The sequence below is a fragment of the Taeniopygia guttata genome, chromosome 3, assembly GCF_048771995.1.
Source record: "Taeniopygia guttata chromosome 3, bTaeGut7.mat, whole genome shotgun sequence".
Classification (NCBI taxonomy): Eukaryota; Metazoa; Chordata; class Aves; order Passeriformes; family Estrildidae; genus Taeniopygia; species Taeniopygia guttata.
The window spans coordinates 104,000,896-104,028,109 of record NC_133027.1 but is presented as its reverse complement, the minus strand read 5'-3'; the positions used below and the strand labels follow the sequence as shown (position 1 = coordinate 104,028,109).

Sequence of the window (27,214 nt, the reverse complement as noted above, 5' to 3'; positions counted from 1 at the left end):
AAGTCATTTTAGAGAGGCATCCTGACTTGTTTGTGCCCACCTCTGTCAGCCTGTTGTGGAATGACTCTACTGGTTAGTGTAGAAAGAGGTGCCATTTTTCTCAAACCTCATGAGAATGCATTAGATCAGCCCCAGTATCTGCAGTGTGATAAAGCATGTTTTAAAGTATACACTGACCTTACCAGCAAGATCCCTGCATCTCTGACTGGAAACTGCATTGAACTTCCATATTTCAAATTATATTTTGAACAAGAAACTTCAGATATTGTGTTAATTCAGTATAGAAATAGAAATACAACCTGACTGTTTTAACAAGCATGATCAGTTTTAACAGTGAACTATGCTCCAGTGACTGCAGATGCTTGTTTTTCTTTAAGCTTTCAGTAGTATTTGCAAAGTCCTCTGATGGCTTTTACTGTACCCTGAGAGAAGTAACAGAAATCCTCTGCATCAGATGACAGATTCTTTTGTAAGAGAGGGTTTTCTGTGTTTTTTCATTGTCAAAATCCAAATTAAAAAGAAATAATTAAAAAATAATGAATAAAACATCCTGTTAAATTAATATTTTCCTTGAGTAAAAGCCTTTTAAAAGTTTAAAGAGGTTTGCTGGCCTTGGCTATGATTTACTGTGTTTAATCCTGGTGATTCAAATCTGAATTTTTTATCTGAATAATTTCTGAACCAGGATCCTGGTAGCTTGTTGCTTTTCTGCATAGCCTGGTAGGAAGCTGATAGTGAGTTGTTATATAATCAGACATTACTATGATGATGAATTTCTAAGCCCCAAATTTTCAACCTATAAAGTAGGTGGAGCAAAAGAAGAAGATATTCCTCAACTATGCTATTTTCCCTGTCTAGTTTATCTTGTGTGTCGCTGTTGCACACAGCCACATCTCATGTCCATGGAGCACCCAGGGCCAGGCAGCAGTGCTTTGATGCCTGACAGAGGACTTTGGCAGGGTTTCCCTCCTGCACTTGGAGCCGTGCTTTCAGAAGCCAAGCAGATGTGCTTTTGCTTAGAAGGTGAAATTGCATCTGTGAAATTTACCTCAGCGGCACAGTGTGTGCCTGTGTTTTCAGCCCAATATTTAATTTTTAATTTCCTGCAGTTAGGGCATTAGAATGCAGTAAACATTCCAGGCATCCCATTCCCTTCAGACTATTTATGGGCCTTTCATGTCATGTGCCAGGAAGCTTGGACCAGAAGTCAGTAGACAAAGAAAACTCCTCTGTCATCCTGATAAGATCCATGCCTGGAGGATTCCAGCTCCCACTGCTTGGTCTGCAAGCCCCACAGTTTAACAATAATTCTCTGCTTATTTACCATGGATCATTGCTGTTAAGACACAAGGATCATCATCTATACCAAAGAGAAAAATTGTAATTAAATTTATGGATTAAGCACAAAGGTTCTTACGAGCACTTCATCTGACCGACTGTGTCAGCTCAGTATTGACTTAAAGTGACACTGTACTGGCACTCATGGCTGTAGACCATCAATCCAAGTGCAGGCTGCTGCTTAGGGCTGTGCAGTTTATATTAATTCTCATCTAGTACAAGAACTTAAGAAGTCTACCAGCCTTGGTCTTGCTGTTTTTAGCCATCATTCAAAAAAGAAAATGCTGCATAGTATGAAATAAAGGAAAGGAGCTGTTGTACAGGGTCAAACAGTTTTCAGTGAAGTGAGAAACTTGTTATTGTACAAAAACAATGTTATTTACAGGTGTAAAATCCCAAGCATCCCAGATTAATAAGCAGTTGTTTGACAAATAAATAAATTTATTTTATTATTTCTGAGAATGTATTCAAAGACCTCAAACACAGTATGTGGTTGAACCTGTCCAAGTTATTGATTGTTCCTCATAGCATTGTCTGCCAGTAGGTTGATATTTATGGATGTGTCAGCATTTTTGCTGTAAATCATCTTCTCTGGGATTTATAACTTTGGGAGAAGTGGCTCTGGGCTAATAAGCAGAATTGGGAGGCCTTAACCTGAGAAGGAAAAGTATTTCAACTTTCCAAAATAATGAGTTTGTCTGGTTCTTCTGGTAAGCATATTTTTGAAGTGATATGTAGTAGTTCTAAAAGCACTTCAGTTTTTTACCTAAAATTAAAAAAAAAAAAAAAAAAAGATTTTGCAAGCCTTTTCTGATGTATAGCAAGTTATGTGTCATAAAATTATGATTTTTTTTTAATACACAAGTGATTTATACTGGCTAACTGCAAGGTAATGCTGGCTCTGTTCAGGGCACTTCAGAATTTACAGTCTGTAAATATGTGTGTTAATGCTTTGAAAAGAATTTCATTACCTGTCATGCAAATACACAAATACTTCTGTAAGATGTGGTTGGCAAACCAGTTGTGTATTGGGAAATAGGTTTACAGGACTACAGCTTTGGGTAATTTTAAATTTCTCATGGTTTTTGGAAGACATCTGATGTACTGGACTTACTCTATGGTAGTTTTCAGGTTCTGAACTGAAAAACCCAAGGTGAGTAAAATGAGCAGATTTTTTTATTTGGTTGGTTGTTGGCTTGTTGTTTTTTTATTTTTTTGTCTATATGCTCCAGATGCAATGGCAAGAAAGAGGGCATTTAGACCAAAGCTTTATGGTTATGGGCATCAAGACAGGACATGGAAGCACTGAAGGTTTTGTTAGATTTGCTCTTATAAAAAGGATGATATTTGTTCACAGTACTTTTTTCAAAAGTAGAAGAACAAAGAAGTAAAGATTTCACTGTAGTTTCTTTTGTTTAAAAGGCAATTCTGGCACAGACACTGCTGAGAATTCAGGCACTGAGTGGTTGTTTCTTTTTCCCTTCCTCCCAGGTGACTGTAGGTGGAGAGGAGTGGCACTACATTGCTACTCAAGGGCCCCTACCACACACATGCCATGACTTCTGGCAGATGGTGTGGGAACAGGGGGTGAATGTTATAGCCATGGTCACAGCTGAAGAGGTACGTGAAATCACAGAATCATTCTTTCTGATGTGAGCCAATCTGCTGTTATCATCACTTCCCACTCCAGTAACCTGTTTTTTCTATCAACATCCCCTTTTCCTCTGACTCTGTTTGAACATATGCCTGTACTGCTCTCATACTATACTTCCTAACTTCCTGACACTCAGTTTGGCAAATGCTGAAGTGAAACAAGCAGGAGCCCTCCTTCTCCCTGCTTGGGCCAAGCCAAACAAAGATGTTTCCATTGGAATGTGAGAGCACTGAACTTGCTCCTGGTTAAAATGACAGAGATTTCCACCCCGTCCAAGGCCAGTTCTGTATACCATCACTCTTATCAGCTGAAAAGAAAACAGAAGCTGTTGTTTCCATAGAAGTGTCCATATAAAAAAAAAGAAAAAAAAAGGCAAAAAAAATCCTCAAACAAAAGCACCCCACAACTTTTTATTCTTATGCCAAGCAAAACAGTTATTCCTATTGTAATCCAAGAACTATGTGCTATGTTGTAAAAACTGGCACATGTTGTTAACTAACACCGCATTCGGCTTCATGCCTGAATGTTTGCTTTCAGCAAACACAGGGAGTAGCAGAGCACATCAAGTCACTGTCCAGTTCCCAAGGCTGATCAAGAACAGACATTTAAAAGCTGCTGAAGAGATTCTCCTTCTAATTAAAAGAGAGTCTTCCCCAGGAGGAGAATATTTACCAAGGTGTTTTAGGTATTATCCATCTTTTGTCATGAGACAAGAGTCTTTAAGTAGTTTTACACTTAAAAATATTACATAGCTGAGAGGTTTAAGTTTTAATGGGTATTTTCTTAACTTTGTGGGATGTTCCTTACTCTCCCAGTGCTTTAAAATAAGAATATTTGGTTTATCAGGAGAGTTTTATGCCCTTTGTTTGTAGAGAATTATAATTGCAGAAACTAATGGCTTTTTGACTTTTTTTTTTTTTTTTTTATCAAGGAGGGAGGAAGAAGTAAGAGCCATCGTTACTGGCCTAAACTGGGCTCTAAGCACAGCTCAGCCACGTATGGGAAGTTCAAGGTGACAACCAAGTTCCGCACAGACTCTGGCTGCTTTGCAACTACTGGTCTGAAGGTCAAGCATCTTCTCTCTGGACAAGAGAGGACAGTGTGGCATTTGCAGTATACTGACTGGCCAGACCATGGGTGTCCAGAAGAAGTCCAAGGCTTTTTATGTAAGATTCCTTTATTTTGCATGATGCATCAAGAAAAAGATTGCTCACACTGGATTCAGTTCACTGTACCAAGTTAGAGATGGGACTGATATCAATTGGTTGTTGTGGTGTACACAGGCCTCAACTAGGTTATACTTTGCTGCAATTTGGAGGGAAAAAAAAGTTGTATTCCACAGGTAGGAGCTAAGGTGATTAGCTGGAGGAAAAACCCAAGGCAGCAGCACTGCCAAAACTCAGGAAATTTTAAATAATAGAGGATACTTCTGCTAGCTGATCTGACAGTGTAACTTACTGCCATTTCCCAACTACTTAATGAATGTAGGAGATAATAGGCTGTACACAAATGTGATTAGAAAGGTCTGGGTGAGAGAGTATTAGTTGCTATCGAAATAAGGTGCATCTCCTCCAAATTTTCTGTTTGCAAAAGAGCAGAGAGCTCTATCACACTGCAGTAAGTCTGAACTCCCTTGTAACCATATGTACCCAGGCAATGCTTAAGGGCCTCCCCAATTACATACGGTCCTGGTTCATGCTTTTCTGAAAATACAGCAATGATATTAATCTGTAATGTGTCAATAACACTTCCTGATTCTTGGCAAGTAATAAGTACTCCCATATTAAGTAATAGGAATTCAACCGTTATTTAAAATACATCTCTGGCACTACAGTAGGTCATGATGCAGAAATCTTTAAATTGCCACTGAAGGAGTCTGTACATGGTACACTGATGTGCTGGAGATGTCTGTTGTCTTAGTTCCTGAAAGCTTTGCAGTGGCAGTGTCTCTGTGGCAGCTAAGTCCTCTCTCAGGAAGATCCATTAGTTCTGCTTCAGTCTTGCCACAGCTACAGTCCTTTAGTGATGCATTCTCTGCATGGTACACGCTGGATGTAAACAGTGCATCCTCCTTTCCCCAGGTCTTGTCACCAAGGCAAAAAATAAAAAACAATGACATTTCAGCTTCAGCAAAGGAGTACCAGAGAAGCTGTCTTCAAGGAAAAGCTATTGCCCAATTCCTTGTTTGTTTCATAATTTGTCTCTCCTGCCAACCCCTGTAGCTGTGGTTGGGCATGGCAGTAATTGGAACCTGATTGTCCCCATTTCCTCTCTCTCATTGTTTGCCACCACTTAGAGTCCCATTTCCCTGTGTGCATTGAAATGCAGCTTTTCTGACGTTGGTAGGCCTCCAGCCCCATCCTGCCTATGGGGAGAGGATGGCTGGGGCTGCGGTGCCCTGACACCAAGTGTCAGAGCAGGAGAGTTCAGCCCAGGTCTCACTTCCCACTTGGTGTGCTGGGAAGCCAAGTGAGCTTCCAGCATGTGAGGTTCTCAGCATGGTCTGACAGCAGGATGTGTTGAATGATGCTGGGACAGCCACAGAAGGCAGCTGCTCCTATGTCCCTAGCTTTCTGCAAATGGCTTCAGGGAAAACAAAGCAGTGATCTCCCAGAAGGGCTTCTAGCTATTGAGAAACAAACCATGAGCAGAGGGGGGAGGGAGATTCTGTCAGAGTCTAGAAGGGAGAAGGAAGAGAGGGCAGATGGATGCTTGCTTCCCATGTGATACTGGCTTTGACAGGCAGTAGATTCAATGGGACTTAGCTGTTGTTTTGATCCCAGCCTGTTAATAGCAGGAATTGCTGTAAGTAATGTCTAGAATCATCTGCTTAGGGGACCTGGAGATTTGCAAGGGGGAAAACAGAATTTAATTTTTAAAAGAACTATTTAATTTAAAGGAGCAGACTCCCAAGTAATAATTGACACCCAGCTGGTACTTGCTGGACGCAGTGCTGTTCAGTACACCCTGGCCAAGATAATTATTATGTTGTAAAAAATGTAAATTATCACCACTTTGACAGAGAACAAATTTTCCACACTCTTTCCCCCTCCCCACCTAATTTTTACATTTAGACATGTAGATGTTTGCAACCTTGCCTGCTTTGTCCTCTTGCAGCTTACTTGGAGGAGATCCAGTCGGTGCGTCGGCACACCAACAGCGTGCTGGACAGCAGCAACACCTGCAACCCTCCCATCGTGGTCCACTGCAGCGCAGGGGTGGGCAGGACTGGAGTGGTCATCCTAACAGAGCTCATGATTTGCTGCTTGGAGCATAATGAAGTAAGTCAGCTTCCTTTCAAACCCCGAGCTTGTCCCTTGGCTAACTGGCTACATTCCTGAGGTTGAAATTAGAAGGCATTGAAGTGCTTTCTTTCTGTTATCTGTGTGAGCAAGACAAGGACCTTAAATGTGACAGGCAGAGATTCTCCATGGCAGGTTATTTGCTGTAGTTTTCTGTATAGTTTATATATTTTTTTATTAGAATTATTTTAGTATATTCAAAGTTAGGGCTTTCTTCCCTCTTTTAAGAATTTAGTCTAATCCATACTTGTATTTAATGAAAAGACTAGTGACAGTGTGTTTATGAGCACTGCCTGAGAGAGGCTAGAGAATAATGTCCTTGCTCTTTTAACTGAAGTTTTCTGCTCTCTAAATTCTCTCCTTGTGCTCCTCCCTCTCTCTTGTAATCTCACCTGGAATGAAACTTAACTGTGTTTTAAGAATAAGTGTATTTATGTATTCCTGTGGGGAATAGGGCTTTAGGCTTTGCAGCCAGCATTATAAGCAGCACAGTCTGGAGTCATGAACAAGTGCTCCAGTAGAGCAACCATGGGTAACAACTTCATTTTCATCTGTCACTGGGAAACTGTCTAGAAAGAACATTCTTGACTTGACTAACAATGTGCCACACAGTTTTCATGACAACTGTGGAAATCAGGGATTTCTCTTGCCAAAGAAAATGCTCAAAGACCAAAGCTGCTTGTAGAGATAAGAATGAAGCAAGAGTAAGAAATAAAAATATATCATCTGCCCCTTCCAATAATCTGCCACTGGGTGAGTTCAGGGAAGACTGAGGACTCCAGCAATTCATCATTCTGGAGTTACAAGACCCCTACAGATCCTGGGCTCAGATCAGATGGGACAAATCTCTAATTCTGCTTTGGCCTCACTGAAGGTGAAGCTGTCCTGTAGATAGGTATCACAGGTGACACTTTGTTCTTTTGATTTTTATTTGGGGGAGAAAGGGAAAAGAGGAGGTATCCTGGCCAAGAAAGGGCCCACAGGAATGTGCCTTGGGAATCCAGCAGCCTCCCAGTGCTGACTGCTGCTCAGTAGCTGCTCCAGTGTGGGGCAATGGCTCTAACTCTTGACCCTGCTTGACTTTCCTTATGCACTGATGCATGGAAGTGACTGATTCTTTTGTTCACATAGCAGCCACGAAATTTCTGCGTGCTGGAGGAAAGCTGGAGAGTTAAAAGAGCAATCCTGAATTGCTTGTGAGCATCAGTGTAGCTGTGTATGCTTTGCAGCACCCTCTGCATGTGCACAGAAGCAAAGTCCAAGGGTTGTGTAACAGGGTCTGGCCACCTCTGATTACAGAAGTCAGTTTGTGGTTTACTGAAGGCACCCACTGGGCAAAGAGTAGCTTTGGCACCTCAAAATCTAAGCATGGGGGTGAGCCTTGATATCATTCATATGAGTTTTCATCAACTTCACTAGGACCTGGTGGTAGTGCTCAATAATAAGGGATTTCTCTGATGTCCCTTAATTAAAGCATTCTTTTGTCTTGATTAATAATGAAAATCATCATTAACAATAAATACAATTTTCATTAAGGCCTTTGTTTCTCTAGATTGTACCAAGTTAATGTTTTTGGTTTGTTAAAACCTAATTTTAAAAAAATATTTAAAATCTTGACAGTATGTTTTCAGTTTGTGATAGATTCTGCACAAGGAGCTTCCTTTTCATTTGTTCATTTTGTACTTTCATTTTCCTGAAATAAAATTACTTACCACTTAAAATATTTTAGTCTTAGGAACTGGTTTTCACAGAAATGTCCCAGCAAGTAAATGCATTAACATGTTAGCAGTGAAGAAAAATCATGAGGGAGTTTGAAAATTTTGATAAGGAGCATTTTGGAAAGCCTGCAGCAGTGCTGGAACAAAACCCAGAACTCTTGAGCCTAAGGTTTCAGGTTCAGGTAAAAAGCCATGTTTAATCAAATTCTATACAGCTTCAGTCACTGTGGCTTCTGGGCAATGGCTGGTTGAGTCTAAAGCTGTATCTCATTGCAAGGATAGAGTTTCAGTAGCTGCTGCATGGCAAGTAAATGTCACATCATTACATCCTTACTGCTGTAGACACATAGTACGAGAAAGTAATTGAGAACCTGCTCTATCAACTTTTAGTCCAGACTTGGCACTGGGACATTAACTCATAATTGCATCTACAGCATGCTTTCACATGGGAGATCTTCAGTTTGGGAGGCAGAAATAAATAGCATTTTTGTTTGTTCTGTTTGCAAGTGCCAGCTTAGCAAAGCATTAGGTGTATTTTTTTTTCTTTTTTTTTTCTTTTTTTTTTTTTTTTTTTTTTTTGACATGTACATTGTAATGAAGGTGAATTTAAGGATTCTTCTTACCTGGAATCAAATACTAAGCTGGCTATAAATAGTGAGACTGAATAGGCAGGATGGTGTTTTCTTCCATTTCTGAGATAAGGCAAAGCCATCTCCATTTTGAGGAGGTGCATGGATCACTGTGTGCCCACTAAAAGCTAATGAAAAAGCTGAGAGAGGAACATTATGTGCAGGTCAAGGCTGGCCTGCATTTTTGTTGTAGTTGTTCAGGTGAGATCAGGTTCCACATGACTCTGCTCAGCAAGAACCATTTCATAATCATCTGAGTCCACAGGGAAGCCTTCTCCAAGTTAGCCAAGTTAACTGGAAAGAGTTTCCATTTTTCTTTGCACCTGTTTGATAATAATATGACATTACTCATCTCAAATATTTACACTTGTTGACTCTCTAGAGATGTCCTTTTATAACAGCTTGTTGGGGTATGTAGCAGAATATTTGGCCTTGTTTTCAGAAAGTGATAGCCTATGAGTTAATACTTGTTTACACGGAATCGAGATTCTGAGTTTTATATATATGGACAGAAATGGATATGCAGCGTGACTTTTATTTTAAACTTTCCAAGAAACTTCAGATATGCCTGGAAGCAGATTCCATGCTCAGTAGGGGCTCCAAGGGTTAGCAGCAATCTCAGTCAAAAGACTTGCTAAGTCTCTCTTCATGTTTCTGCAAGCAGGCATTACAGAGTGCAATTTATGTTGTCTGATAGAGTAGCTGCTCATCAGTTTTATATTTTGAACTGCTTAAGAACTTCCTCAAAACCAGTGTGTATCTTAGTGCTCATTTTTACTGCTGCCACAGAAGGTTTGTGATCCTCAGCTTGGCTCACATTACACGCTGCTTGAATTTGAGCTTGGCAGGCTGAGCTTCATGGCTCAACAACTTCTCAATAGCTCCTCGTGTACCTGTTGTAACAGATAAAACACAACAGCATCATAGGTTTTTGGCTCCCTAAATGCCAAAAATCTGATGATAGCATCCTAATGAAACGTGCAGTGATTTCTAATGCTTCACCTCATGGGCCTCTGTTTCACAGAACTCATTTGGTTTTGAGTTCAGACCATTACAGGCTGCCTGTGCCTGCTCAATTGGGTTAGTGCTATGCCTTCCCAGTGGATTTCCTTCTGTGCTTTAGTACTGTACTTTAGTTCCTGCTGCAGAGCATTTTCAGGGCACACAGGTGAGTTTCTTTTGGGTGAAACTAAGCTGGAACATGCCGCCTTGGAGAACCCCTAATATGTCCCAGTGGATATTCAGTAGGTGGCAACAAACTGATGCTGGCCTAGTGTCTGCAAAACATATATTGTGGATACTGGGTCTTTGTTTCACTTTACAGACCTGTATCTCCTGGAGCATTATTTGCTAACATACACTTGGCTGTGGCAGATCAGGTGTTGGAGTTTCTGGATCCTTTGGTGGTAATGAGTTCCCTTCCCCTTCAGTGAAAGGAGCTGTATCTTTGCCTGCACATTTGATTTTGTCCACAGAAACTTTGTCTTCTGTAACTATAGTATAGTTGCCTGTGTCAGATAACTGATATTTCAGACAGTGATTCTTTGATTTAATGAACTCACATCCTCATGCTTTTTTCTTTTATCCTTTGCTTTACAGAAAATGGACGTTCCTGTGATGCTGAGACACCTGCGGGAGCAGAGAGTGTTTATGATCCAGACCATAGCCCAGTACAAATTTGTCTACCAAGTGCTCATACAATTCCTGCAAAACTCGAGACTTATTTAATCTTTTCAAACATCCCAGACCCAGCATTGTGGATCTGACAGAACCTTACTGATGAACAAGGGGAACTGCCTTGACAACACTGTGTGCATATATTGCACTTTTTAAAGTTGTCTTGAAAGTAAGGAATGATAGTTCTTTACTAGTCTCCCATGGATTGTTTTATACAAGATATAATTTATTTTTCTTGGAATAACTTTTGAATTACTTTCATAACTCATAAAACTTATAGTGACCTTCAAAGTGAACCACATTTGACATGACTAGTCTGCATTGTAACACGTCTGTAAGGAAAGCAATCCTTTGTAAAGGTAGTTTGCTGGCTTTTATTTTGCTACACAGCTTCTGAAACCTACAGGTATTTGGCAGTGGGATTTTTTCACATAAGGACGTTCTGGACCCCGTATGTGGCTTCTCTGGTAAAAACAAGACCTGCTAGATGTCAGCTACACCTCTGAGTGAGTGGAAGCTGAGGGTGCACAGCACAGAGACCTGAGCTTCTGCACGTGCAGCCGGGCACATTACAGAGGGCTCAAGCACAGGACATTGTGAGGACAGAGAGTTTTGGGTGCTAAACTGTTCAAATTCCACAAGAATTACGGTTTTAGACTAGTCCTTGAAAAAATCAATATTGTATCTTTTTAAGGAGGCCTTTTGCTGCTGTGTGCAACCCTTGAAGGGAATCATAAGAAGCAATTAGGGTGAAATGCAGTAACCTACAGGCTGAAGTCAGTGAATTACTCTTTCCAATAACTCTGGTGATTTGAGAGTTTAACACTGGAGGATTTTCAACCAAACGTATCTGGAAAAAAAGCCAAATCAAGCACCTTCTCACGAATTACACGGAAAGTATTACTGCCTTGAGGCCCATGCTCTGTAGAAAAGGAATCTCATTTAAATTTGGCATCTCCAGTTGCCTTAGTCTTCAGGTGTGAACTATTGTTGGATGGTTAGAGAAGGAATCAAGCTAGAGAGGTGCCTTGGAGGTCTCTGGGCTCAGCCCTGCTCACGCCACTGCTGATTTTAAACTTGGATAGGTTTGTCCAGAGTCACATCCAGTTTCAGAATTCTCAAGGGTGAAGATTTCACAGCCTCTCAGGGCACATGATGCAATGCAGTTACATTGTCGTGGTGAAATCACCTTTCTTAGTATACCTTCCTCAGATATTTTTAATATTTTAATCCTACTATTGCTTTTCTGTTGCATCCCCACCTCCAAACCCTGGTCAATGTACAAAGGCCTAAGCCTACAAGCACTCTTAATTTCAGCACTAAAGGGACTAAAATTAGTGGGGAGCTTAAGCTAATGTTCTGTACCAGAATGTTCCTTGAATGCATTTAAAACTGCACTGTGTTGATTTGGTGCTCTACAATACAGGCCTAACATGATGACAAAGTCTCTGGTGAAGACTTGTAACCACTAACAAATGGAGAGGAATTATTTTGCTGTAATACCTTGACCATGTTCTTTTTAGGGATCAGTTGAGCTTTCAGTCAACTTCAGTTTTCCTCTAATTTTTTCTGCCAGTGCCAACATATCTCTTGTTAAATTAGCAGCAACCATTTAAGGTCTTTTCAGCAGCATCTGCATGATAATTGCAGAGAGATGCTTTATATCTGGGAAAAAAGCCAAGGAATAAACCTTGAAGCAAAGTGTATTAAATTAGTTATCTCATTATAACTTTTTGAATAATTTCCTAATGATGAATTAAGTTTGAACTCAGAGCTGTCAAGTCCCATTGCTCCACTTGGATGTGAGAAGTAGAAAATCAGGAGGGAAAAGAATCTGTCCCCTGTCTTATTATTCAGCTGCTCTTGGCTGCAATGTGTATTTCTGCTGCTACACTGAGCACAGGAAAGTTATTGCATAAGAGAGTGTGAAGAGCTGTGTTTGAAGGGAAGAAAATTAAGCAAATGTTTTTTTTATGCAAAGATGCATCATAGGTGTCTTAGAAAAACATTAATTAGAAAAAGGCACTAAAAATCCTTTCCAAATTAAGTCAGTGTCTATTAATGAGCCAAATAAGTGGCCATGTGGTAAGCAGTCATTTCCAATTAACTCCTAATGTGGCTGGTATGGTAGATAGAGGCCAATGTGAGTCACTTTTTCCTTTTCATTGTCAAAGAATGGTAATTTTAAACTTTTCCTTTCATCTGACTTCAATGTATTTTTCTCTGCTAGATTTTATCTTGACTAGATCTGTTAATATCATAAGTGAATTGGGCTGGTGCATGTCTTCAGAAGTTCTTTTCCACCCCAGCTTACAAGCAGCCCTCAGCATGCTGATGTTTTATGGTTGAAATGTGGTAGTTTTGTAAGGGGAAAAAATTAACCTTCTCACTTTGAACCTGTTGTAGCTTTATCAGGCCAAACTGCTTGGGCAGTATTTCCTAACCTTTAGGGAGTGTCAGGAAAATGCATTTTGCATCCAATTTTTCTTAGTCATGGCAGGAATGAACACATGGGCCTTAAAGCAACAGTGCTGTTAAGTTTCCATCCTGCAGACTTTTAAACAGCAGAACCCTTGAGGAGAGAAGACAGTTTGGAGTTGCTGTTTGTTGTGTTGCATGTTTTTTAACATCAAAGCATAACAGTAGTTTGAGACCAGTTTGATCAATTTGGAGTAAAGTCTGGATTGAAAATCTCACAATAATTCATCAGTGAACACAATTTTGACACAAGCAGTCTTCTCCCAGGGCACCCACCTTGCAGTCTGGCATGTTCAGCCTACACTCCCTGATGCTTTCCAAGAGAGAACTTGCAGCAGATGAGTAAGTCTGGCTTGGGCATCTGTTGTGTCTGTTCTTTTAGTGCACTCTTCATCTGTCTTTAACAACCTTTGCCTTTTTAATTTAAACTCTTACCAACTATAGTATTGAGATGCTGGCATCAGCTTTTTGGTTAAAGTTATGGTCTGAGCATTTCATGCTTCCCGTTGTTCGAGCAGGGATGGGAGAGATGACAGCTGAGCTGTGAGCTGCTCAGTGCTGTGGGGATCCTGTTTCTGTCCTCCATCAGTCACAGGGGAGGATGGTGGACATCAGCTGCTCAGGTCCTACTTGTTTCAGGTCCTACAAAGGCTTGTTTTGGCACTTCTTGTCTTTGACTACATGAGGAAAGATGAAGCTTGTTCCCACAGACATTTTCCTATATACGCATACAGGGGTCCTAAATGCTCAGCCTTATCAGAAGTTCCCTAAGCTAATTTTAGCTGGCAGAAGACACATCTCTGAGAGCTTACTCAGCCTATTGCCAGCACAGTCCTTGAAGTATATTGAAGTTCATTTCTGTTCTACTTATTTAAATCAGCTGCCCCAGCTACAAATATTATTAAATATTTGCATGATTTCAAAAGCTAGTTTCTTTTTAAAATTACTTTCTTGTAGACAAACAGAAATGCAAATGGCAAAACAGAGACTCACTCATTCTTTTCCAACCTAGTAAGTGCTTCAATAGCACTTGTCATTGCCAGCCAGGACATTATTTTTTGATCCAATACCTGCTATGTGTGTAGTCCACAAGCAGCTCTAAAAGAAATGTTGATGGGCAATCTTGTACTTGGATATAGCAGAGCAATCTGTAGGGAAAATTCAGCACAGCTAAGTGACAATGCTGCATTTCCAACAGCTGACTTCCCACTGGTCTCCTGGGAGGAGATGATGACTGAATTAGCTGTTGTCAGCCTCACTAACAGTTTGTGGTCTGTGTGCTCAGAAAGTGGAATCACCAGGCAGATCTCTGCTGTAGCAGCTCTCACACATCACTGAGGGAGGTCTGAGTTAAATTTTGCTGCTTGTCTTGGTGGATGAAAAAATGCTGGGTGACAGCCACTGCAGGTAATAAAGGCCTGCATCACATTGCAGGACCAAATTCCTGAGCTGGCCTGAGGAAGGACTCATGAGAGGAAGGACTGCATGAAAACAGCCTTTGATCCTTCTACAAAATCAATATAAAGCTGCTGACATATTCTTCAAGGCATATGGAGTTTGGGATAGGTTTTGAGGCCAGTAAGAGAAAGGCTGCAAGTCCAGAACCCCAAAAGCAATTGTCCCCAGCTCACTCTTAGCCTTCTAGAGTGGTTTTCTTGTAGGATCTGGTGCTAAGGGAGCTATAAATGTCATCCAACTCTTTAGAGAGAAGGAAATTATACATGCAGCTGCTTCCAGGGGACTGGGGATTTGAGGAAGGGAACAGATGGCTGTGGGGCAAAACAAGATGGAGGTATTAACCATAAATAAACTATTGCCAGATTTTGAAACAAAACAGTGCACAGGTCAAAAATAGCAGTGTTTTATATAAATATTTAAAGTAAATAAATTTAATCAGTGTTTTTGGAGTATCTTAGATTACAGTTCCATTGGTTTCTCTCAGCTGTTTTTTGGCTGGCATTTCTTTGAAGTTTTGTTGCCTGTGCTTTCTGTGCACCCTCACTGAGAGTTTCCTGCATGCTTTAACAACAGGACTTTGCCTTTGGAGACTGAACTGGAAATCACTGAAAATAGGAGCTTCCACTGGAGAATTCCAGCATTATATAACAGCAAGGGAAGGACTGCCACTGATTCACAGTGGTTAGACACTCAGTTCCAGTTATTTCAGGGGTAGTGTTCCTTGATCAGGCAGGGAGGCAGAAAAGAGGAATGATTCCCACAAACTATTTCCATGTCAGGTTGTGGGGCACCCCCTGACTTAGACAGTGGCTGGTAGCTGAGAAGAAACAGGGATGTGTCTAGAAAAGGGTGCTCAGCCCCACTGGTGCACCTGGCAGCCAGTTCTTTAGGGGCTTCTCGAGGCCAAAGCTGCTCACTGTGTGTAGTACCTTCTGATGGATCCATCTTCCATGAATCACATTACCTTCTCTTTAGAAGCATTTATTCCTCTGGCCTTCACAATGTCCTGTGCTGGTGAGTTCTATAACTTATAGATGTAATGTATAAGAACTTCCTTTTTGTGTATGTTAAATAAAAGTATTTTCTTGCTTCTGCTTGGTCATTAAAAGAAAGCAAATCTCTAGTGCCAGAAACAGTGGTAATAGGATGTTTATCCTTTAGAGGTTGCTTCATATGGGCAATACATTTTCCTCACTAGTAGAGTACCTTTCTTTTGTTATTTTACAAAGGAAAAAGTTTACAGATGCAGATGACTGTAATATTTCCATATGTTATTGTGTGGAATGTGGTAAATGAGATAACATGTTTAAGTTTTATGTCACTGGATTTTACTGTCCTGTTTTACTTCAGTATTGTGATGTCTCTGGTTTTATTTGTTCTGTAATTCTGTACCTGGCAGTTCAGCACAAAACAGTGGTCTGAATCTCACCACCTCACTGTATGTACACATTTTGTAGAAAAATGAGACATCAGTTATGTGCCCTTCCTGCCCCCAACCCCTCCTGTTAGGGCTGAATGGCAGAATTATTCTATGCTATTAAAGCCTTTAAAAAAAAATCTATGCATGCTATTTTATATTCTAATGTATTATTCATATCAGTACATAAGCTTATGCTTGTCAGTTTTATCTTGTGTATAGAACTGATTACTTTTGACAGTATTTTTGCACTGTTTCTTTTCTTTCTCCTTTTATAATAAAAAGTTCTATCAGCATTAATTGACTGCAATAATTTTTTTACCCCTTTCACTGCCTTTGTGTAAATAGTTTCTTATATGCTTTTGCAAATGTGAGAATGTCTTCAGCCACTAAGGTTTTCTTGGTAAGGCTGTCCCTCATATTCACAATATAAAATAAACCATTTTTTTTCAAGGAAAAAAATGTTTGTGTTCTTTTCTGTATCAGCTAAAGGGTTTTGTATTTACACCTACACCACTTGAGTTTGTTTCCCATGTTAAACTGATAGGCACAGCCAGGGCCACAGTGAGCTTTGAATAACTACCTGTAAATAGTAATCAAAGTTTAACAGGGGCAAGGCTCCCACTGGTGCCTCATGTTCAGCTAATCCAATTCTTTGGTGTTGAAGTGTGGTGTGGGCTCTGGACAGACTTGCTGAAGTAAAGGTATTATTTCCCAGGACAAGAGTTTATTTGACCAAACAAAGGATAACAATAGTCAGCGAGTGCCCTCTTCCTAGGCTTGGCTGTAGTTAAATGGCATTTGCTTTCTGGAGTTGTAGGTCTGGTGCAGTTTTATGTACTCCAGCAACAACTGCTGGCTGGAGAGCAATGAAAGATTTCAGCAAAATGAGCTGACAAACCCTTGTTCTAGCAGTTTTATTTTCAGAGCAGTGCTTACAAGAAAGAAAATACAATGAAGTTCTTAGGGTGATGTGTTCTTTCTCATCATACTTTATAAACTGTGAAAACAGTAAAGAGGCAGGTAATTTTACTGTGCACTATATTTCAATTTTGATGCTAAAAGTTTATAGCTACACTCTTTTTTTTCCCCCATCCTTAAAAGCACACTCTTGCCATTGGTATGAATGGAGGGAAAAAAAATCCACTTGTTTTGTATATGGGTAGAGAAAGCTAAGTCCTGGACTTTTTCCTCAGAAAGTATTCCTGTCCCTCTCTTAAAAATAATTGCTAACATATTATTTACAATAGTTGTAATCCACTGGAGGTGAAGGTATGGCTGTAAGGAAATATGAGCTCTCCTCTGCAATAACTCACTGTAACTTGTAAAGGAGTCTAAAAAGCCAGAAGTTGCATAGTTCATGTCTTGTGCGAGCCTTCAAGCTCCAACACAGGTGTCAGTATTTTCTGTACAAGACAAATTGAGCTCTAGTTCTTTGCTCTGATGAATGCTCATTTGCCAGGAGCAGTGATGGACCTGCAAAGTAACTGTTGAGGGAACATTGGTGGCATTGCTGTAAAATGTACATAATTCATCACCCTATTTCCCCTCTTTCTCAGTTAAGCCACTGCAAATAAAAATGATGCAAGAAAAAAATGAAATATGCAGCAAACCACAACAGAAAAAGTAGGGCTTTTGCTAATTTTTTTCAGATTATGCAAAATTATTTGGGCAAAAGTATGTATCACAAAACTATTGCACCCATTTAAGTGCACAAGTGGAATCAAGAGGGGTTAAGACCACTTTATTTACTTAACACAAATAAGATCCACACCAACACCCCTAAAGAAAAAAAATGGCCATTTCTGCACATTAGCCATCAAAATGCACAACCTTTAAGAAACCACGGATGATTCTTTAAAAAAAAAAAAACAAAAAAACCCCCGCAATTGTAGATTTGTGGAAGCTAGGCCTACGTGTGTTTGTCTTTCCAATTATAGGACAGAACTGTGTTCATACTCTACCGCTTTTCAAAGTGCTCCTGAAGGTTTCCATAACAAGGCTTTTTAAATAAAGGTTTGAAAGATTGCATAGATTCAAAGGCTCAGTGGTCCTCTAATTCCTTTTTGATCTCTGAAATGTATGGATGATCTTTCCCATGTGCTACTTCCATGATAGCAATTGCCTATGAAAAGAAAAAAAAAATATTCACACAATTGATTCGTATATAACACCAGGCTATAAATACTCTCTTTAGAGGTTTGAAGCAGTCTGACACCTCTAGCTACTTTTTGTCCCCTTGTAGTCATAAACCCAGTAGGAAATAAAATGAAATTCAAAACTAAGTAATAAAGGTTTTATATTCAGAGAATACATCTTTGATCTTAAAGGAGCCCAAAGCACCTTTCAAAATTATATTTCTGACAAAACTACTTTGAATGCAACCAGCTCCAGGACAGAAAACTGCAAGTGTGGTGGGTAATATTCCAGCAGAGGACTTAGCCAGTATCAGAGCGAGCTCTGCTCCTACCAATTTATCCTTCAGCTGTCAGAGACATGCAGGCCTAGGGCAAGGAGTAATGCTGAGCCATTTCAACCTTGAGTCTGTAAACCCTCTGCTCCTTCCAGGGGCTGCCAATGCTTTAGGAAGGAAGCAACTTCTAAGGGAAAAGTGAGATCCCATAAGATTTGGACAGACACTGCTGTGCCCAACTCCCAGTGTTTCGCCTGCTCCAGGCCCAGGAGGGAATGCTGCAGGCAGACAAACCCCTGATCGGCACCTTCCTGCCCTGCAGTGTGTGCTGGGGCAAGATTTTCTCTTGAGAAAAGATAAAAGGCAACACTAGACAGAACTGGGAAAAAAGTTCAGTCTGAGAATGGTTAAAAACCATTTTGAAACTTTTTTTAATGGTTAAAAGCCATTAAAAAGTAAGTCTGGGAATGGTAAGTAAGTTAAAAAAGTAAATCTGAGAATGGTTAAAAATGAACAGAGCTCAGACAGAGCAAGGAATTGCAGTATCCTGGCCCTCTGAGCATTTGGTCATTTCATCCTTGGGAAACTTTTATGCTCTTGTATTTGTTAATTCAGTACAACAAGGGCTTTTGGTTTCACCTCAGCAGTGAGAAACGACTCCACTCCTCCTCCTGCCCAAAAAAGAAAGGAGGACCTTCTAGATGAGCTGCTCACAAACTGGCAGGGAACAATGGGTTTGCTTTTCCACTAAATCCCAAACATCAGAGGCTGGGATAACTTTGGGCAGTTCCTGTAGACAGCTTTTGGAAGTGAGTCATTAGAAAATGTTTGTGTTAGGAAACTAACAATGCCAACAAATTTACCTCACAGCTCCCTACCCCCCATCCATGCTCCTACTGGCACAATTCCCATTTCTACTCAAGGGTTTAACACCACAGTGAAGGAAAACCTATGCCAATTTCAAACCAGGTAACAGTTAAATTTTAGAGCATATATTCTTCTAGCATCTTTCACCATGGTTGGATGGTGCTGTTATTTGCTGGCTAAAAGTTGCCAGCATCTAAAAAGCAAGAAGAAATAAATACATTCCACACTGAGTCATTATATGCTACAGTAGTCATTGATGCTTAAGAAACTAAAATAAATTTCTGTCCAACGACAATAGGGGAAAATAGTCATGAAACATAGCATAGACTAATAAAAAAATAGCAGAATAAAAAACTAAAGAATAAGGCACAGACTAATAAAAAGGGGTGAAGAAAAACCCAAAACCAAACTGCTGTATTTGCCAATTTCAGCATTACCAGATGCATTGAATTCCCTTCAGCTATGTAAAAATCGATTGGTTCCAGAACAAATAACTATCAAAAGCATGCCTAGTTTAAGTTGGACATAGAAATCACAGACTCCAATGAAACACTATGTGCCTTTTATAAGAGCCAAGCACTTTTCCTGTCCTTACCCAGCAAATGAGGGGAAGATAGGGTTTTGCTTCATTTACATTAGTGCAGCTCTAGCTCAGTGAAGAGCTCAGAGCAAACGTTTAAGCATAATTCTCACTCCAGCTGCTGCAGTATGAGCCCACTGTGAAAAGGCACCCAAGAGCAGACCTACCCTCCATCTCCAGAAAAACCAAATCTGAGCCAAAAATCTCGTGACCAAATATATTAACACATGGTGCATTTCCTATCACACCAGGCTCACTGACAGAGAAGCACACAGAAGTGACAGAACGACCCCATGGCTGAACTGGTGTTATTAATGGAGAAACCAGGCAATAAATACCCTCTTCAGGGCTTTAACTCCAGCTGTCCTGTTCTTCAGTGCCATGTACAGTCTCCCTAATTTCAGCCACATGGAGGCAACATTCAGCGAGTAGGAGGGATAATGTTTGCTGTAAGAGAGAAAGAAATTCAGCTTCATCAACTCTGGCAGTTTCATAGCATTTTCCCAGTTCTGTCTCCCTCTCATGGGGCAAGAAGCTGCCTCTCGGTGCCCCTGCCCATTCAGCGCTCATCCCCTCTGCCGTGACTGCCAAGAGCCCGTGCCAATTGTGTCTGGGATGGGGACGCCTGTCAGCTGGGAACTGGACTGAAACTACCATATGCCTCTGAGCAGCTGTCAGATGGCAATGACTTTCTGCCGCTAGTTTTAATCTAGCCAGCTCCAGAGAGAGCCTGCATTGTTAGGAGTTTTTGGAGCCACCCTGCACCCGCAGCAGCGGCTCTGTGTGTCCCACAATGGTTGGTGGGCTGGAAAGTGAGGGGCCCTCGGCAGCGTGCAGGGCACACATGGCAGCTTGCGCTCGCACACACGGAGCGGGCACTGCCCGCCTCGGCAGAGCTGACCTGGAATGCCAGGCTCGGAGCCAGAGGAGCTGGGCAAGTCCCAGGGAAGATAAATAGTACTGAGCCCCCAGGGAGGGAATGTTGGCTCCTTCTTTGTATCACTGCTCGCTGCCAAGTGATCTGTGACTTTATGTTGGCATCTGTTCCAAAGGGAGAGCTTTTCTTGCGCTCCCCCCAGCTGGCAAGAAAGTCACGTCTCAAGAGGAGAATCTGTTTGGGAGATTCATGGCAGGACCAGACACAGCCAGTGTAACTGCCTGGCTCTCGCCGACGGGCTCACTACTGCAGAAACAGAGAATTTGCTCACAAACAGTATTCTTATCTCCTGCAGAGGCTGTGTGCTTGCCCCACGCAGGGCTTCAGCCTGGGCATTCTCCTGCACCTCCAGCTCTAGGGCAGCGGGATCAGAGCCATGGGGCACCCAGAGCTCCGGGAGCAGGAGCTGAGCTCAGCTCCAGCTCCCTCTGCTGCTTGCTCCCAGCCCTGGGATGTGGCTCTGCTCTCCTGTGGCTGTACTTTCTGCTGCTGCAGAGAGACAGGGCTGGGAGACTGCACCAGGCTGGCAGCAACACAGGCTCTGCCTCCATTACCTTGTACAAAACACTGGCTGCAGATGAAGGCTGAAGCCCTTCTTTAGTAAAAAATTATAGTATTTTAGAAACCAGCATCTATCCAGCTAAGCAGAATGATCATGGCACTAAGGTAGCACAAAATTATTTTGAGAACCGCAAGCAAGGATTTCAGAGTCAATCCTGCTGTATATTGCAGACCACTTTCTGACAGCAACAAACACTGTCCTGGACTTTAAATATTCCTTTTTGAGTAGTGGTATCATGAGTAGAATATACAATATACATTCCACACTGAGTCATTATATGCTACAGTAGTCATTGATGCTTAAGAAACTAAAATAAATTTCTGTCCAACAACAATAGGGGAAAATAGTAGAATATACAAATATCGCTCATACAATATATACTGAGAAAAGTGATCTCTGCACCAACTTGTCTTATTGTTCAGATTATTAATTAGAACATTAAAAAAAATTGTCATATTTACCTGTAGGGTCTGATAATTTTTTGCCCATAACACAGCGCACCTTCCCAGTCCTGCACGTAGAGACAGACACCCATGGCCTGATACATCATATGTAACATATAAACATTGCTGTCTTCAAACACTGCACCCATCTTGTCCAGGCTGAGCTCACAGATCTCCAGTAATTCACTAGGGGGTAGGAAGAAGTCAAGGAACCCAATATCTCGATGGCCTCTCATTATACAATTACCTGATAATACCTTCAGCCACAAAGAGGACAGAGATAAGTTTAATTTCTACTGGTCACAGTATTTCTCCTGCATGTACTTCTGAAGTCCAGCAGGCAAGATTTTTAGGTCACACACCAGTGGAGTCAGGGTAAGACAAAGGATATATTTGTAGTGTTTGGCTCGCCTGAATTCCTCAATCACGTTCCTGGCATATTTGATCATGTCCTTTACTGTCTCTGCTGATGGAGGATCATTCAGCTTGCAGATTTCCAGTTTCTCTTTATCCTGAAGGAAACACAATGGACCTTACAAAGGCATGTTCCAAGCCCTACAAATAAAAGTGCACCTGCTATCCAAAATTTCTCTAATAAAAAGACACAGATGTGAACTTAAGCTCTTCAAAGAATGAAAAAACAAAGGTAGAATGTGCACCTGCAATTTTTCTCTAAAGCCTTGGCTAGAAATCCTAGGATCCCCTGGCCTTCCAGTTCATCTGCCATTCTCTACTTCCACTAAGTCTCTTTCTTCTGAAAGATTGAAGAGCTTTTCGATTTTGTGTTGCAAGTGTTTTTACATAAGAAATTTCACTGCTTCCAAAAGATTAGGGTTTAAAACAAATTTAGGCTTAGTTTTAAAGGTATACCAGCTCAAGTACCTCAGGTTGAGTACAAATGATATCTCTGTGGAAAATGACATGATCTTAAATATAGAAAAGGATCCTTCAGATCTATAGACAAAATCACATTTCCATATATTTTGTTATTTCTGCTGGACAGCTCCACTTTCTCTTATCTCTCTATTTCATGAGGAGCCAGCTACAATCTAGAGACAATTTTTTGCTGTTCAAGCTTCACATTGTTGCAAGATTTTTTTTATTATTATTTAATGTGCCAGCTGAGAGAGCTACAGGGACTCTTTCCAAAATTGAAGGAGGCTGAGTGGCAGGTGACTCCCAGAGTAGCACATTGTTGAAAATCACAGATGAAATCCTGGCTTCATTAAACTCAGTGGCAAAATTATCAAGGTAACTGTGGGGAAGAACACAAATGATATGGTATCATCAGAAGGGCCTCAAGCAACAATACTGGGTACTATCTGGGAAAAAAAAATCACAAAAAATGACATCATTTAGGGGAAGGAAATGGCTGTCTGGTCACTTTGGGAAGCCTGGTGAAAATGGGAGGAAAAAATATCTGGAACTTAAGGATTAGATTATGCTAGACACACTGATCTTGTCTGGAATGACAGATAAGCTACACAGAGCTCAATCCTTCTAGGATCTTCAGTGAAAGAGGTCCAAATGGTTGCACAGGAACAGCTGTCTCAGTATCTGTTGGGTTTGGGTACCTTTTCCCTCCAAGGAGTGCTTTTCTGCAAAACACCTAAGACCTTTTTGTCAGGAACACTGTCTGGATCTTCCTTTGTGCTTTGAGGGGCACCAGCTCCCATTTAATGAGCGTAACTCTGGCCTGCACATCACAAGGGGCTGTGACCCAGGACCACCTGAGCAGATCAGTATGATGCTATTGTAGAAAAGGTCATTCCTCAGATTCTGCTGTGTCTCCAAACCATCCACACATGCCATACAATGTCCTCTAGAATTTACTGAATTGTCCCACCAAGGAAATGCAGCAGCACTCTATCCCAGAAATGCCCCAAGCAAGATTTACTTGCTAGGAGTTGGTAAAAAGGATGAAATTTAAAAAAAGTTCAGAGCTAAATTAGTTTGGCCAAGTAGCTCAGACACAGTATAATTATCTACTTTTAACAATGTTTTCATCTTTGCTTTGTAGCTCAGCTTTAAATAGGCCTCTACCAGGAAATTTTCTTGTGTGTCATGATTACAGTGGAAAGAATGAGCATCAGAAAGCATTCTGGATGGAAAGACAGAAAAACACAACCACCTCCCCCATGCCCATTATCCTACTTTCCAAAATGCAATTAAGCCAGCAAGGATATTATATATAAGGACATGGGTAGGTGCCCTGACAGTCAGAAGTACATTTCACACCAATTCCATTACCTTTTCTTTTGTAGTGCACTCCCTGCAATCACAACTAAAGAAATAGGAGTCTCTTAACCGGTCATTTCTGTCTTCTGTGGGATACAGTAGGTCAATATAGCTGCTAAAAATCTACATGGTGGAAAAAAAACCAAACAACAGTTAGTGAGAAGCAGCATCACTAAACATATTTATTACACTTGTTCTGATATATGTAGTATGACAATGACATATCCATGCAGCTTTTGGACCCCTGCAGCCACATCACCTGCCTGCTGCCTCGCATTCCAAGCCCCTTGGAAGCATCAGGAGTTGTCACTTGTGAGTGCAACCTGACAGAGAAATGTTCCTTTCCCATTTGTTATGGAATTTCCCTCAAATATTACCCTGGCTTGCACCCAGGACAGCAAGATTCAGGTGTGGATAAGGAAACTACCCCAGCATAAATCTCAGGCTCCTGTCAGACTACAAAGAGATGCTTCCTTTTCAGAAGTAAAATAATGATTTCAGGTATCCAGCCTAGGATAAATTACAGTGGCCTGGTTTCTTGGAGGCTGGAATTTCAAATTTTTCTTTCTGAAAACCTACAAAAATTGGGGCAACAGCAGTCACTAGTAGCTTTAGAAACTTAGGACAAGACCTTTAGATCTCTGAAAAGAAGAGAGGCCCAGTGCTTCAGTTCAAGGAGAATGAATATCAGATTTACTTCAGCAGCAATATTTTAAAGCAAAGAAAACCTGCTTTTGAACATTTTAAAGGCTCTTCATATACACTATTCTTAAGTTTCCTCTATTTCAATGGTCTTCAGAAAAGAACCCCTGCAACTAGCTTTAATGCTGTACTTTTAAAACGAGATCTCCCCCAAGAAACACATCCTATGCACAGTGCAGTTGATCATTCTACAGACCAAGGAACAGCTTTAGCTCCATTTCCACATTTACAGTTATTTGAAATGCTTTGCTCAGACTTTATACTTAAAGTTTCTCTTTTCTTCAAAGGTAAAATTACATGTAATTTCATACAGTGCACCTTCTTCTCAAGTGTGAGCATGTCATCTCACGTTTTCCCTCACACTCCTCTCCTCCCTTCGATATTTTCAAAGCATGTGGAATGCAGGAACCACATTTACAGAAAAAAAAACTTTAAAATGTTGTCCTGTAATGGCTACACGGAACCTGAAGATGGAGACACAGGCTGGGAGACTGCACAGTGACCACACACAGCCACAGCTCACGTTTAGAACATTCTGAGGTGTCAGAAAAGCAAAAGTGCAAAACCTGTGAGGTCCTGGAGAGCTGATGCAACTTCTAGGGCAGGATTCAATTCAACCTGAAGATGATGTGAAGCAAGATAAATACTCCACATCTCTACCTCTAATGATACACCTTCCCCCAAAATGCTGAAAATGTCTGAGATTCCACAGCAAAATTCTGAAGCCAGAAGCAGAATCAGTCCTGTTGGTAACCACAATGCATTTGCAGTGAGTGCCAACATCAGAGACAAAAATCATCACTGGCAAATGGTATCAAAAGAAGTTGCTCACACCCTTGGCTAAATCAAGTTTGTTCACAAGGGGGATCAGGTACAATCCACAAAAATAACCTCTCTAACTTTCTTCCAGCTGCTATTACACACCTCAGAAGACAGTAGATTTTATCCAAAAATCAAATCTGAGCTTATCAGCATTAACTTTGCCCATTAAATTAATATTTACTAATGAGCCATTGAAATTCTGCACAAACTCCGTCCCCAGAGGATGTTCACTATCTTCATTCCCTACAGGTATTTGAACATCCTCCCCAGCTCTATTTAACATCATTTTTGGGTTTTTTGGGGGGTTTTTTTGTTTGTTTGTTTGTTTTTAGTAAAGTGCAGCTCTACTGTTTAAAACTCCCTGCCAAATTCATTATTTGATTGAGAAAGTTTCAAAGTAAACCCAGAGCCTTACTCAATTTCACAGATTTTTATTCCTCTCTACTCAGTTTCACTCCACCTAAAACCACACATTTGTTCTTTTGTGATTTCCCAGCAAATGCCACTGAGGTGATATGACCAAGTCCTATGTTTTGTGGATGCTCTGTCCAAACAGAAGTCAGGATTTATCTGTTCCCATTTACCTTGTTTATTCTGGCTTCAATTTCAACACATTACTATTATACTGGGAACTATTATAGCAGTAATAATTTGCTTTGATCTTGGAATTTCAAAGCACCAGCCAAACATCAGTAAACTCAGCCTCATTTTACAGATGGGTAAACTGAGAGAGAGGCTGGCAGATACACAGTGACTGCTGCAGGTGCCCTTCCCATGTTTTAGCAAAAAACAGGGTACTGCCTCCAAAAATCCCTTCAGTCCTCCTGAGCCACCCTAATTTTTCCAAAGCACCATCTTGCATTTCTCTGAGAAACAAGAGATCCTTCCTTCCTGTTATTAAATTGCCATTTAATCGAAATGATCCCTGAGAAGCAGAATGAATGCTGTCAGGCTGCACGAGGACAGAGCAAATTCAAACACTGCATTTACCTCCTCTCCAGGCTCGATCTCTCTAACAGCTCTGACTTCAGCCAAGGTTCCCTTGTAAGTCACAATCACATTTGGGCAACAGCTATGGTTCATCAATGCAACACTGTAAAAGTAGAAAAGTAAATGTTTTCCTCAACCACCACCACAAGCAACACGCAAAAAGTTAAGCACCACTTCACAAAATCAATAAGTCTGAAAGATTGAGTCAGTCTGTCTCTCTAAGCTGTTTTTATTCTGAGGCTTAACATGAAGGTAACCTTGGGAAAATCTGTTGTACTGTTATTTATTCTAATGATATGGAGAATGCCTGTGCTAATGAATCATTACAATTTTTAAATCCTATTACTGGAGAACTAGGCAAGTTATTGTTTTCCCCTTCTCACAGTGCTACAGGACAGCTGACAGGTATGTTCATACAGTTTTACTATCAACATGAGAGACAGACTGTTTTCCTCAGAGGAGAAAGAAAAACATGTTTAACCAAAAAGGAAAAAGTAAATACAGGAAAACAAAAGTCTTTGCTGCATTGCAAGTTGAAATGGGTGTTAAAATTTTAGCTGGCTTCTATTCAAATGTAAACTGCCTCCATGTTTGAAGTGGGAGGGAGGAGATCTCTGTCTGTTATACAAGAATATGACTTGGACAAAAACCTGGATGGATAGAGAAAAGTAAACCCCTTATTACCAAGCTTGGAGAAAGTGCAGTTCACTGCTTATCTGAGATAAAATTTGTAATTTTAATTATTTTTCTTCCAATCTAGCAAAATAACAACTGTCTCTTCAGTATTTTTAGCTCACAGGCATAACTGCTAAGTAGAAAAGATCTGACTCTTGTATCCTGAGCATTTACAAAGTGATGGTGCTTCCAGAACATCCTGGTTTAATACTCTCCTCTTCCCACAATGACTCTGATCCTGGGCATTTCAAGGCATTAATTTCCAATCTGTAGATCAGGGATATGAATGACAGACCTGCCTGAAGAAGAAGAAG

General features: G+C 40.7%; 2 protein-coding genes across 4 annotated transcripts in view; one reads left to right on the top strand and one right to left on the bottom strand.

The window, feature by feature from the left end:
• Positions 1 to 16,133, top strand: part of PTPN14 (protein tyrosine phosphatase non-receptor type 14) — a 111,389-nt gene extending 95,256 nt beyond the window's left edge. For both annotated transcript variants that reach the window (XM_004175101.6, XM_030269113.4), the window contains exons 16-19: positions 2,830 to 2,958; positions 3,924 to 4,158; positions 6,110 to 6,273; positions 10,241 to 16,133. In XM_004175101.6, the coding sequence (XP_004175149.2) occupies positions 2,830 to 2,958; positions 3,924 to 4,158; positions 6,110 to 6,273; positions 10,241 to 10,369 (657 nt within the window). In that variant the 3' untranslated portion in view covers positions 10,370 to 16,133. The remainder of the gene's footprint in view (positions 1 to 2,829; positions 2,959 to 3,923; positions 4,159 to 6,109; positions 6,274 to 10,240) is intronic.
• A 441-nt stretch (positions 16,134 to 16,574) lies between these two features.
• The window catches only part of SMYD2 (SET and MYND domain containing 2), a 29,404-nt gene continuing 18,764 nt past the window's right edge, over positions 16,575 to 27,214 (bottom strand). For both annotated transcript variants that reach the window (XM_002191428.7, XM_030269114.4), the window contains exons 7-12: positions 26,226 to 26,328; positions 23,724 to 23,834; positions 21,865 to 21,985; positions 21,492 to 21,666; positions 19,870 to 19,978; positions 16,575 to 17,796 (exon numbers count right to left, since the gene is read on the bottom strand). In XM_002191428.7, the coding sequence (XP_002191464.1) occupies positions 17,716 to 17,796; positions 19,870 to 19,978; positions 21,492 to 21,666; positions 21,865 to 21,985; positions 23,724 to 23,834; positions 26,226 to 26,328 (700 nt within the window). In that variant the 3' untranslated portion in view covers positions 16,575 to 17,715. The remainder of the gene's footprint in view (positions 17,797 to 19,869; positions 19,979 to 21,491; positions 21,667 to 21,864; positions 21,986 to 23,723; positions 23,835 to 26,225; positions 26,329 to 27,214) is intronic.